Source organism: Pistacia vera, unplaced genomic scaffold (assembly GCF_008641045.1).
Source record: "Pistacia vera cultivar Batoury unplaced genomic scaffold, PisVer_v2 Contig656, whole genome shotgun sequence".
Classification (NCBI taxonomy): Eukaryota; Viridiplantae; Streptophyta; class Magnoliopsida; order Sapindales; family Anacardiaceae; genus Pistacia; species Pistacia vera.
The window spans coordinates 1,279,471-1,293,523 of record NW_022196508.1 but is presented as its reverse complement, the minus strand read 5'-3'; the positions used below and the strand labels follow the sequence as shown (position 1 = coordinate 1,293,523).

The window sequence follows — 14,053 nt, the reverse complement described above, 5'->3', positions numbered from 1 at the left end:
GAAGATCCCGACGGCCATATCTAACCGCTACAGAGAAGAGGAAGGTTGAAGAAAAGTGTGTTATTGAAATAAATTTAAAAGAAAAATAATTATTTTGCTAAATCTATTAATTTGAGAGTTAGAAAGTAATTTATCTATTTACCCATTATTATAAAAAGGGTTAAAAAGGGTATTTAACTAGTCAAAACAAAATTTATCTTAACAAAGTTTAAAATTGGGTAAGAATTTGCAATTTATGAATCTAGGGGGTGGGTAAATGTCCTTTATCCTATATCAAATTAGTGTCTACAGAAAAATTCTTGTAATATTATTGGTTGTGAATAATCAGTTTATTATGTAGTTTAAAAAGAAATGAAAAGTATAATGCATATTAATTAAATTAATACCTTGATCAAGGCATGCAGCTATTTAATCCATATGTTAAGGGCATAGAAAATATTACATCACTCAAATCTCGTGTTTTTGAGCTCACACCAATAAATTGACTTGGGATAGTTAGCCAAGCATGACGATTACAATGTTATTACCCTTGTAGTGATACATGCAATTTATTTATTTATTTTTAAATTATAATACATCTAAAAGTATCCATGTAATTAGGGGGTGTTTGTCTGAGCTTATGAAAATTAGCTTATAAGCAACAAGTACTTATAAGCTAATTTTAGCTTATAAGCATTTAAAATTTTAAGCAATTACGTGTTTGGTTAAAGTACTTATAAGTGACTGATAAGTAGTTGACGTGTTTGGTAAAATATGGCTTATAAGTACATTTTATTATAAAATGACTAAAAGGGGTACTACATTAAACAAGGGTATACTATAAAATTTTAAAATTAAATAAGGATAATGTGGTAANAGCTGCAGAAAGAAATGATGAAAGAATTAAGGCAACTGTACAAGATTGGTTGTCTGATTCGAGAAAAATCATGGGAGAAGTTGAGACGTTGAAAGGAAAAATAGAAGTTAACAAGACTTGTCTTAATGGGTGGTGTCCTAATTGGGTCTCTCGACATCAGTTGGGGAGGAAAGCAACAAAGACAAGCATTTGTTTGAAGAAGGTAATTGTAGATGGAGGCCAAATTGAAAGCGTGGGGCATCGTGCTCTTCTATTAGGTGAACCTTCAGCACCTAAAGATTTTGAATTTTGCCGGTCTACGAAGGCTGCTTTTGATGACATTATGGAGGCACTTGAAAATGATGGCACCTATATGGTTATATTGTATGGGATGGGCGGTGTGGGTAAAACAACTTTAGCAAGAAAAGTGCATAAAACGGTCAAAGAAAAGGGCATCTTTAAGGAGGTTGCGATGGCTACTGTATCCCAAACTCCAAACTTCATAAATATTCAAGGTCAGCTGGCTGACTTCCTAAATTTGAAACTCACGGAGGAAACTGAAGAGGGAAGAGCCGAGAGGTTGTCTTCAAGATTGTCAAATTCTAATAATAGCCTTATAATCCTCGATGATGTTTGGGAAGAATTCAATTTCGAGGAAAAAATAGGTGTTCCATTGAGCAAAGGTTGCAAAATGCTTTTGACAACCCGCTACAGAGAGGTATGCACTTATTGGAAGTATCAATCATTAATTCATCTAGATGTTTTAAAGGAACACGAAGGAGTGGCTTTACTAAAAAAGGAAGCAGGCATAGATGATGATTGTGTCAACTTGAATACTTTGGCTACTCGAATTGCTAGAGAATGTGGTGGTTTGCCTTTAGCACTTGTAACCACCGGAAGGTATTTGAGAGGAAAGAAAGATATCGAAATATGGGAATCTGTGTGTGAAAAACTAAAAAAGTCAAAACTGGAGGATTTATGTCTTGTTAATAGTACAGAGAGAGGTGTCTACGCCAGTCTTAAGTTGAGTTATGATTTTTTGAAGGAAGGTAAAATTCGATTGTGTTTTTTGATGTGTTCATTATTTCCTGAGGATTTTGAAATTCCTTTGGAGGATTTGGTTAGAATAGGAGTGGGGTTAAATTTATATGAAGGTGTTTCATCCATTGAAGAAGCAAGAAAGGACCTACGTTTAATTGTTGAAACCTTGAAGGCTTTGGGTTTGCTATTAGATGCTTCTAAAAAAGAATTTGTGAGAATGCATGATATAGTTCGTGATGTTTGTCTATGGATAACATCAAAGGGGGAGAACATATTCATGAGCAAGATTGGCATGGATTTGACGCAGTTGACAAGGGAGAAAGGCTGGAAACAATATACAGCAATCTCCTTGTTGGAAAACAAACTTAAAGAGCTCTCTGTTAGACTGGAATGTCCTCAGCTTAAAATATTGCTATTGGGTGGTGAAAATAAACGGTCACAGTTGAAAGTTTCAGATGAATGTTTCGAAGAGATGAAAGCACTAGAAGTTGTGAGTTTAAGATATGCAGACCTTTCACTGAAATCACTTCAATTCTTGACAAATCTCAAGACTCTGGAGTTGTTTGGTTGTAATTTGAGGGACATTTGTTTCCTTGCCAAGCTGAACAAACTTGAGATTCTTAGCTTTAGAGGTTCTCGTTTTGGCGAATTACCAATAGCATTGAGTGAACTTAAGGAACTAAGAATGTTGGATTTACGTTGGTGTTTTGAGCTAGAAAGAATTCCTTCCAATTTGATACGAAGCTTTTCTCAATTAGAAGAATTATACATGGAGGACATCTTTGAAGAAAGGGAGGTTGAAGAGAAGAGTATAGAAACAGGCAATGCTAGGCTTTCAGAGGTAAATTATCTACCTCGCTTGGCTGTTCTGTATTTGAAAATAAATTCAAAATGCCTTGCAAAAGGCTTTGCTTTCTCCAAACTTTCAAGGTATCAAATTTGTGTGAACANTACCATGGATCATCGTATTATTTTCACGAAAACCGATACACCATCATCAAAGTTAAGTAGGCATTCCCCAACACTAAACCCACTCTTGCTCACGCCAATACCCGTCAAATGTCCACAATTTCCACCCAACTTATACCCGTTGAATATTTATAAATTTCATCCCAGCCTATACTCGCTAGATGTTCACAAGTTCCACTCATTCAATTAATGCAACCATCACCACTACCATTGCCACACTAGTACGCAAGGTCCTGAATATATACAACCAACTAGCTGCTCAACTAGGCCAATACCCGTCTAGTGTAACTCGCAAAATCCCTCCCAAGGTCTATCCTCCGGGTGTAATCTCGCCTAGAGCTCGTCAGGCGCCCAACCTGTCTCGATAGGATGGTGTAGATCATCATCGTTTGGAAGTACGAGTCATCTCAATATGCGCATGAGGCTAATCATGTCCCACCCAGGCCAAGACCTACCCAATAGTCTCATCAAATCTCGCCCAAGCCAATACCCACCAGGTGTCATAATCCCACTCAGGCCAACATGCGCTTGGTGTAATCCTGCTTGGAGCTAGTCAAATGTCTGTACTGTTCCGATAGGATGCTAAATATAAATGCTAACTGATGTTTGGAGGGGGACAGTACTAGTACTAAAGGTGGTTACAGTCCGCAAATACTTCCACAATCCCACCTTTGAACTTCCCAACCTGCCTTCATGCAAGTGTTCGAATATGAGTGGCATATATTTTTTAATAAAACCATCATGTAAATACGAGTATAATTTTCCGAAGTATACCAACTTATAAACTATCAATATACACCTCATATTTGTCCCTAGATTTATGTAGTCCCAAAGGTTTCAAACATCACAATTAGCCCCCTGCTTGTTAGGGGTGTTCGATTTCGGGTACCCTACACTTTTTAAAGGAACCGGAACCGGAACCCGAACCGACGGTTCCTTGAAATTTGGAACCAGAACCGGAACCGACGGTTCCGGTTCCTAGGTACCCAGAACCAGAACCTATAACAACAGTTCCGGTTCCGGTTCTGGGTACCCTGTAAAATTCCATGACCCCCCAAAAGTTTTTAAAAGGGCAAAAAAACCCTTAAAAACTTACAAATACCCCCCCACCTGGCACTTGTTAACAAAAATAAAATTGCAAATTATAAATTCACTTTGTAAAGGTAGATTCTCAAAAGTCAAACCAACTTACTTTAAATGTTATGAAATATAAATATAAATGTATTCACATTACTTTTTCTACAAAANACATAGGATTTATAAGATAATACATTAAAACACACACACACACACACACACACACACACACACATAGAAAGATACTACTTGATATATAAATTAATAATCTCCTTGTACATCAAAAGTATATATATGCATGACTCAATTAAGAGGCATTTTATAAAACAAGTCAAATGTTGCTTGTTTCCTCTTGAAATTGATGTCTTCTTGGATCTCATCTCTAACTTTCCTTAGTGCATTAAGAACCACTAATGTAGTGTTTTCGTATTGCAAGAGAAAATTACAATATGATTGTTTCTTTAAGTGCATTAACTATGAACCATTCCCTATATCACATTAACTATACACAATATGTACATGCATTAAGTTCAATGTTTTGGAAAAAGAAAATAAAAAATGCCTCAATAAATTAATAATTTATTAATTTATACCATTACTTAATATATTGATTTATTAATAAATTTTTATGGTTCCAATGATATTAATTTATTGAGGTTAAACTATGTATGTATATATATCTTATGTTATTTAGAAATAAAAATTTTAATATTAGTAAGGTTAGATATGATTTTATTTCTTGGAGATAATTGAGCAAATATTAACCAAGGGACTTCAAGAATATTCACTAATACTTACAATGAAATGCATACTCTACTCTGAACTAACCTTGTTTGTTATCAAATAGGAACAAAATAATAAAAAAAAAATTCCTTTTTTTCTTAATTAAATTATTTAAAGGAATGATCAACAATGCTTCATAGTTTTTCCTCTTTTAACATTAATTTATATTTAATTACTTCACATTTTATTTATTTTCTTGTCTCACCTCTTTCAGATAAAGGTCTAATCAAAACCAGATACTTGCGCTTTGTTGGTAGTTACTCAAAGCTTAACATTTCACGAAAATATCATTGGTTTTTGAGCAAGGTATTTAAATTTTCCATTATTTTTTTAAAATTTTATATAGCATAGAAAATAGTAACACGGCTGATTATTTGTTTATCTTATCTAAATAATAGTTATTAATCCAAAATACAAATAACACGGTATAAGGTTGCCATATTTCACTCGTTGAATATGATAGGATTTTTTATGCTAATTACCTAGCATTAATCTATTCTAAAAGAGCAAAATTAATCAAACCATACTCACAAGGATTTATTGTTGCACCCCCTCCTAGGTATTCCCTATCTCGTCGAATTCGGGCACTCTGAGGGACTCAAGATCCCAAGAGGAGGGTGTCTTTTTTTTTGAAAAATAATTTACTAGCTCCACTCATAAAAACTTTAATGACAATAGTGTAACACGAAACATAGTTTTAAAAACGTAAATCTTAGAAAACAGTTTACAGAACATATGTATCAGAGTGCTTCTAATGTGTATAAACATCATGCTAATGAACATATGTCTATTAGCCAACCGAATGCATATAGCAAGCGCCTCACATATACACTGTATGCAATCCTGGGGGAAAAACATAAAACAGTGAGTTAGGAAGCCCAATGAGTGGATAATACAATTTATAAATGAAAATAACTTTCAACCTTAAACCAGCATGAGCAAAACTTTCATTTCACATAACGCGTAACTATTCCCTTAACGAAACCACACTTGCCTTATATAATTTCCTTGATTCGTATCCACTCATGCCCATCAAGGAAATTCGCATCATTGTACAAACTTTCCAATTACCATGGATCATCGTATTATTTTCACGAAAACCGATACACCATCATCAAAGTTAAGTAGGCATTCCCCAACACGAAACCCACTCTTGCTCACGCCAATACCCGTCAAATGTCCACAATTTCCACCCAACTTATACCCGTTGAATATTAAAATTTCATCCCAGCCTATACTCGCTAGATGTTCACAAGTTCCACTTCATTCAATTAATGCAACCATCACCACTACCATTGCCACACTAGTACGCAAGTCCTGATATATACAACCACACTAGCTGCTCACTAGGCCAATACCCCTAGTGTACTCGCAAATCCCTCCCAAGGTCTATCCTCCGGTGTAATCTCGCTAGAGCTCGTCAGGCGCCCACCTGTTCTCGATAGGATGTGTAATCATCATCGTTGGAAGTACGGTCATCTCAATATGCGCATGAGGCTAATCATGTCCCCACCCAGGCCAAGACCTACCCAATAGTCTCATCAAATCTCCCCAAGCCAATACCCACCAGGTGTCATAATCCCACTCAGCCAAATGCGCTTGGTGTAAATCCTGCTTGGAGCTATCAAATGTCTGTACTGTTCCGATAGGATGCTAAATATAAATGCCTAACTGAGTTTGGAGGGGGACAGTACTAGTACTAAGGTGGTTACAGTCCGCAATACTTCCACAATCCACCTTTGAACTTCCCAACCTGCCTTCATGCAAGTGTTCGAATATGAGTGCATATATTTTTAAAAAACCATCATGTAATACGATATATTTTCCGATTATACCAACTTATAAACTATCAATATACACCTCATATTTGTCCCTAGATTATGTAGTCCCAAAGGTTTCAAACTCACATTCCCCCCTGCTTGTTAGGGGTGTTCGATTTCGGGTACCCTACACTTTTTAAAGGAACCGGAACCGGAACCCGAACCGACGGTTCCTTGAAATTTGGAACCAGAACCGAACCGACGGTTCCGTTCCTAGGTACCCAGACCCAGAACCTATAACAACAGTTCCGTTTCCGGTTCTGGGTACCCTGTAAAATTCCATGACCCCCCAAAAGTTTTTAAAAGGGCAAAAAAACCCTAAAACTTACAAATACCCCCCACCTGGCACTGTTAAAAATAAAATTGCAAATTAAATTCACTTTGTAAGGTTATCTCAAAAGTCAAACCACTTACTTTAAATGTTTAAATAAAATATAAATTTACACATTACTTTTCCTACAAAAGTTTTTATTACCCCCCTAATATTTAATTTTATTTTATATTAGTCTCGGTTCCTGGTTCCTGTTTCTGGTTCCTGTTCCTAACTATAGGAACCGAACTGGAACCGTACAGTAACGTTCCAAAATTTGGAACCGGAACCTACCCATTGAGATTGGTTCTGGTAGGACCGGAACCAAACCCAGGGTACCCGCGCGGTTTCGGTTCCAACCGGTTCTTTTAACACCCCTACTGCTTGTACTCCAATAATCGTAAAACTGACAATCGGCCCCCTTAGGAATCCTTCCACCAATACTAACCCAAAGCAAAGAAATTTGGGCCTGATGCCCCCCAAATAAACAAACCCAATACTAATTTAATATATCTTTTCACATAAAAACCAACCCAAACACCCATTACTCACGACTTCAATAATTGGGCCTGCCTATCTCTTTTTATAACTCATCCATACTTAATCTATCAAAGTTTAATAAACGAACCACCAAGATTTTATTCAATTTATTGAATTTAACAACCCCCCATATCCACCAAGTTAACTCCGACATCTACTTATCCAGCGCAACCCAAACCAAGAATTTCATTTCATCCCAACTATAACCGATTACCCTTCAATTTCCTCTTCTCTATTCAAGAACAAACAAACCAGCCCTCCCCAAATTTGGCTGGATTTTTCCATTTTAATAACCGATTACATATGCCATTTCTCACAATTTATTTCCAATCATCCAATTATGCATTTCACACAACACCATGCATGCCAAAAGTTCCCTTCCAATGCATGATCCATAACCCATAGATATAACATTTCATAACCATCACATATAACCAATATCATGATCTTGATTAAACAACGCTAAGCCAATTCATCAACATAATCCACAACCTCCTAAGCAATCCATACCATTTTCATTTATTTATCATCCACACTCCCCAATTGTAAATCAGCAACCAGTCCAACCATTGTGCTGCATTTGTTTCCAACACAATCAATTCCAAATCAAGCTCATTATACAATTCCAAATATATAAACACATAATTCATCATTAAGTTACAAACTAAAGTCTACAAGTCTAAAAGTACCCACCAAGCAAGAGTGCATTTTTTTTTTTTCATCACCAAAACACACATCAAACGCCACAATAAGCAAACTTTTAGCAAGAAATTTTCGTTGATCCAGTCACCTTCTGAAGCTAAATTCTTGATCTAAGAAGGGCAGAATCCTCTACGATGTTTGTGCTTGTCTTCCTTTATCCAAATCCAATGACCTCTCCATGCAAAGGTCTCTCTATGGTACACTTCAACTTAAATTCATGGACATCTTAAACACCAAAAGATTAACTTAACATCTTTATCAAAACTGTCTCATAACAGAACACTGATCACTCTAGGATTTTTTAAAAATTCCATTCATCATTTAAGCCATAATTTTAATGGGGAATTCAAGACACACATTAGGTTCCAGTATATATCCAAGTCATTCTAGAGTCGATAACCATTTAAAACAGAATTTTTTTCAACTTTTTCAAAGCTGCCAACTGCTTCCGAATTGAGGTTATTGACTTGTAAAATTTACAACAATTTAACCTTTAATCTAAACCTTACGAAACCTGTAGAATTAAACTAGACACCTACTGGATTTAGAAGAATTAAAATCATCAATTTAAAAAGGAATAGATGCATCAAATCATCTACTAAAATACTCGTTCTGCAGAAACCCAAATTTCAGAATTGTAGGGCAACTTCAAAATCCATAGAAAATCCAATACTTTGAGTTTTTTAGTGAAACAATCTCTAAAAACTCCTCAAGAAGTCTACAACAACATCCAAATTCAGTTTCAGTCAAAAACCCAAAACATGTAAACGTTTCGGAATCCAAATGGTCATATTTGTGTACAGTAACCCTTATATCAAAATCACATCTTTAACCAAATTTTTTTTTTTTTTTTGGCTTAGGATCACATATATGTTCTATCCACATAACATTTTGTAATTAATCTTCCCTTTTCAGTTTAATCTTATACCATGACCCTACAACATCACTTTTCTTGCATAATGCCCCCAACAAAAATTTAAAAACTCATTTCCCCCTGGAAAACAAAATAAATTTTATAAATAACCATAAAATATGGGATATTACATCTATAGTGCTTTACTTTCTATATGAGAATTATGTTACTTACCCACTACGAAATTTCACTATGGGTCTATCTAGCATTACAAATTAAAACACTTATCTAGCTAAAATCTGTTTTCCCAAGGTGTATTTGCTAAAGCTAATTTTCTTTTCTACAACAAACAAATAAACAGTAGTAGCAACAAACAAATAATCATGAAATATTAGAAGTTTACCTGTTCACTAATCACAATTATGTTACACAGGTTCAATGTTACAAAGAAAAAGTGTAAGATTAGTAGTAGCGTAGTATGATGTATTTTATTTTTTAACTTAAAAAATAACTTATTGAGACATTTCCAGGAACTAGGAATATAATTATCTACCATAGTGTTTTAAAATGTCAAAAAATAAAACAGATGTTATCTAAACTATTTCCGACAATTGATTTTACAAATTCATATCTCTAGCTAATTAGTTAATATTAGATATTCCTATAATTGCGTTATACTGATACCCTTTCTATTGATAACACAATGTTGATAGATTTCGCAACATCTATTGTATCAAAGGTGGAGAATACTTGGTGGAGCTGATCATAAACCAAGCTCATTATTTATTTCGTTTCAACAAAATTGTTGAAGATCTTATGAGCAGAACGAGACTTGAATCGAAACAAGAGATGTGGGAAAGAAATCGAAGCTGCAGAAAGAAATGATGAAAGAATTAAGCAACTGTACAAGATTGGTTGTCTGATTCGAGAAAATCATGGGAGAAGTTGATACGTTAAAGGAAAATAGAAGTTAACAAGACCTGTCTTAATGGTGGTGTCCTAATTGGGTCTCTCGACATCATTTGGGGAGTAAAGCAACAAAGACGCATTCGGTTAAGAAGGTAATTGCAGATGGAGGCCAATTTGAAAGTGTGGGCGTCGTGCTCTTCTATTAGTGAACCTTCAGCACCTAAAAATTTTGAATTTTGCCGGTCTACGAGGCTGCTTTTGATGACTTATGAGGCACTTGAAAATGATGCACCTATATGGTTATATTGTATGGGATGGGCTGTGGGTAAACAACTTTAGCAAGAAAATGGCATAAAACGGTCAAGAAAAGGGCATCTTAAGAGGTTGCGATGGCTACTGTATCCCAAACTCCAAACTTCATAATATTCAAGTCAGCTGGCTGACTTCCTAGGTTTGAAATTTGAGGAGAAAACTAACAGGAAGAGCTAGAGGTTGTCTTCAAGATTGTCAAATTCTAATAATACCCTTATAACCTCGATGATGTTTGGAAGATTCAATTTCGAGGAAAAAAATAGGTGTTCCATTGAGCAAGGTTGCAAATGCTTTTGACAACCCCGCTACAGAGAGGTATGCACTATTTGCAGTATCAATCATTGATTCATCTAGATGTTTAAAGGAACACGAAGGAGTGGCTTTACTAAAAAAGGAAGCAGACATAGATGATGATTGTGTCAACTTGAATACTTTGGCTACCAAATTGCTAGAGAAGTTGTGTTTTCCTTTAGCACTTGTAACCACCGGAAGTTTTTGAGAGGAAAGAAAGATATCGAAATATGGGAATCTGGGTGTGGAAAAACTAAAAAAGTCAAAACTGGAGGATTTATGTCTTGTTAATAGTACAGAGAGAGGTGTCTACGCCAGTCTTAATTTTGAGTTATGATTATTTGAGGGAGATAAATTCGATTGTGTTTTTTGTGTGTTCATTATTTCCTGAGGATTTTGAAATTTCTTTGGAGGATTTGGTTAGAATAGGAGTGGGGTTAGATTTATATGAAGGCGTTTCATCCATGAAGAAGCAAGAAGGACCTACGTTTTAATTGTTGAAGCCCTGAAGGCTTTGGGTTTGCTATTAGATGCACATGAAAAAAGAATTTGTGAGAATGCATGATATAGTTCGTGATGTTTGTCTGGGATCACATCAGGGGAGAATATACATGAGCAAGATTCGCATGGATTTGACGCAGTTGAAAATGAAGAGCTGGAAACAATATACAGCAACTCCTTGTTGAAAACAAACTAAAAAGCTCCCTGTTAGACTCTGGAATGTCCTAAGCTTAAAATATTGCTATTGGTTGGTGAAAAACATGGTTTACACAATAACTATGACAAGTCTAAGTTGTTGAAAGTTTCAGATGATTTTCGAAGAGATGAAAGCACTAGAAGTTGTAAGATTAAGATATGCAGACCTTTCACTGAATCACTTCAATTCTTGACAATCTCAAGACTCTAGAGTTGTCTGATTGTAATTTGAGAGACATTTCTTTCCTTGCCAAGCTGAACAAACTTGAGATTCTAGCTTTAGAGATTCTCGTTTTGACGAATTACCAATAGAATTGAGTGAACTTAAGGAACTAAGAATGTTGGATTTACTGGGTGTTCTAAGCTAAGAAGAATTCCTTCCATTTGATACGAAGCTTTTCTCAATTAGAAAATTATACTGGAGAAGGACATCTTTGAAGTGGGAGGTTGAAGAGAAAGTATGGAAACAAGCAATGCTAGGCTTTCAGAGGTAAATTATCTATCTAGCTTGGCTGTTCTGTATTTGAAAATAAATTCAAAATGCCTTCCAAAAGACTTTGCTTTCCCAACTTTCAAGGTATAAATTGTTGTGAAAGAACTCATGGATATTCAGAATCGTCAAAAGCTTTAATAATTGCTGATATGATGCAACCTATTGACTGCATTATTTAAAGCACTATATCATAGTGTAGAAGATCTTAGTTTGGAAGGTAGCAGTTGTCAAAATTACTCCCAGCATTGACCAAAAGGGATTGAAGAATTTGACTACTCTTACGTTGCAGATTGTGAAGACTTGAAATGCATGATAGATGCATCGCAAGTGGGGGAAGAAAATTCTAAGTTGCATCCAAGTTTAGCAAAGTTAGTTTGGCAAGGTTACCAGAATTGCAGTGTATATGGAAGGGCAATGTCCATTCATATTGTAAACTTCCAAAGTCTTACGGATGTTTATGTGAATCTGCACTAGCTTGGCTTATCTTTCACTTTATCAATTCCCCGGAGTTTGGGGCATTGAAGTCACTCAGTGTTAGTGATTGTGAAGTTTGGAGTTCCTGATCAGATAGAAGAGTGTGATATGGCAGGGGAGAGAAACTGTTGTCGAATTAGAAGATCTCCGAATTGAAGGATGCAGAGATTGGAATATGTTTTTTCCAGTGTTTGTTGTAGCAGGTCTTATACAACTTAAAAGTCTTAAATATTTGATGCAGCAGAGTTGAAGCAAGTATTTCATGGAAAAGAAGAAAATGAAATTGCAGAGGAAGGAAAGGGCATCAAGTTGCCTAATTTAAAAAAGCTAAAGCTTAACAAACTTAAAAAGCTTACCAGATTCTTTCCAGAAATAATCATTCAACTCTCCCAGCTTTGGAAGAGTTCCAAATGAAGGATGTCCAATTTGACAATTAAAGAGGGGGTTCTAGAAGAGGTATGTTTTTAATTTTATTTTTAGCTCAACAAATTATTGTCACTTTCTTTTTTTTTGGCCTAAAATGGACGAACATGCTTGAATTTGACCAACATTAAAAAATAAAAAATCAACTGCATAATTTCAATAATTATTTTGTTTCTTTATGATAAATATGGAAAGCAAAAAAGTTTTATTGGTTAAACAAAAGATTTACAATAGATAGTACTTTAGTGAGATATCACAATGAAAAATTATCTATTAGACCTTTAGAAGATCATTTAGCTATACATTATTTTTAGAATTTCTAATAATTATGATATATTTCATTACATTTTGAATTAATGATTTTATTGCTTTATAATTTATAATTTTTAATTTTTGTAAACTTTGGAGTAATTTTAATTATTTTTTAAAAAGAACTAATTTAAATTATAAAATTACTTTGCCCTTATATAAAATTAAATTTAACTCTAATTAACTTTTGTTATTAGAGTTAAATTTTGAAGTTTATTTATAAATTTTGTTATTGTTATTGTTATTTTATTATATTATTCTTTCATTTCACTATAAAAAAAATAGAGAAAGATTTGCTTAATTATTATAATCTGGTGGATCTAATAAGTTTTTGATAAGATCAAAATGATTTGTTTTTCCTAGAAATTGTGTTCAGAGGTTGGGTTATTGAAATTATCTTTGTGATTTACAAAGTTAAATTAATAAAATTATAAGGGAAATTAGCATTTTCTTATTATTAATGTTATCATTTTTGAGAAATTATTAATTTTAGTTTCAATAATAAATAACAGATTTTGTTTATTGTTTTATTAGTTGTTGGGGTGATGTCATGGATCTCATAAATTTTTTGTAAGACATCTAACTGATTGTTTCTCAGGACGGCGGATGTGGAGATAAGCATAATCAATTGTGGAATGGAATTCTCTCTAGGTTGAGAGGTGGCTTCTTCCAAAATTTTGAAGAATTAGGATAACAATTGTGGAGTAAAAGAGTACCCAGATGGAAGGACAACAACATGAATTATCACTTCCAAAATTAAGAGTTTGGAGTTGAATCATCTGGAAGAACTAGACAGTTTTTTAAGGTCCTGCTCATGTTCTAAGGTTTGGAATCTTACAACTTTAAAAATAAGTGGCTGCAAGAAGCTGAAACATTCTTCTCATTTACTCTTGCCAGAGTTGGGTCAATTGGAAAAACTTTCAGTATGGGATTGTGAGAATTGGAAACAGTATTTTATTTGGATCATGAAAGAGAAAAATGTAGGTGAGGATCATAAGAACATCGTGCTTCCAAAATTGAAGAAATTACATCTAACAGGACTTGAAAGCTAGTAAGCTTTTTTCCAAAAAATTGCTGCATGTTGTCCAGCTTTGGTAAAGTTCAGAGTAGAAGACTGTTCCAATTAACTACAACTTTCATTATTAAAGAGTTATGTTAAATCTTTATCTATAGGCCTTTACTAATTGGTAGATATTTTATGCATGATACCTTGTTG

The 14,053-nt window shown here is 34.5% G+C and overlaps 1 protein-coding gene across 1 annotated transcript; it reads left to right on the top strand.

Annotated features, from left to right (window-relative positions):
* Positions 1-926: 926 nt before the first annotated feature.
* On the top strand, positions 927-3,213 carry LOC116112135 (disease resistance protein At4g27190-like). The gene is made up of 2 exons (XM_031398318.1): positions 927-2,717; positions 3,007-3,213. The coding sequence occupies exons 1-2, from the start codon at positions 927-929 to the stop codon at positions 3,211-3,213; spliced, it is 1,998 nt and encodes a 665-aa protein (XP_031254178.1).
* Positions 3,214-14,053: the final 10,840 nt, after the last annotated feature.

What these genes read in the sequence shown, in the direction of transcription:
- LOC116112135 (XM_031398318.1), top strand. Translation starts at nt 927, where the DNA reads ATGGGAGAAGTTGAGACGTTGAAAGGAAAAATAGAAGTTAACAAGACT. An exon ending in GCAATGCTAGGCTTTCAGAG is followed by an intron (nt 2,718 to 3,006) that starts GTAAATTATCTA and finishes TATACTCGCTAG; the next exon opens with ATGTTCACAAGTTCCACTCA.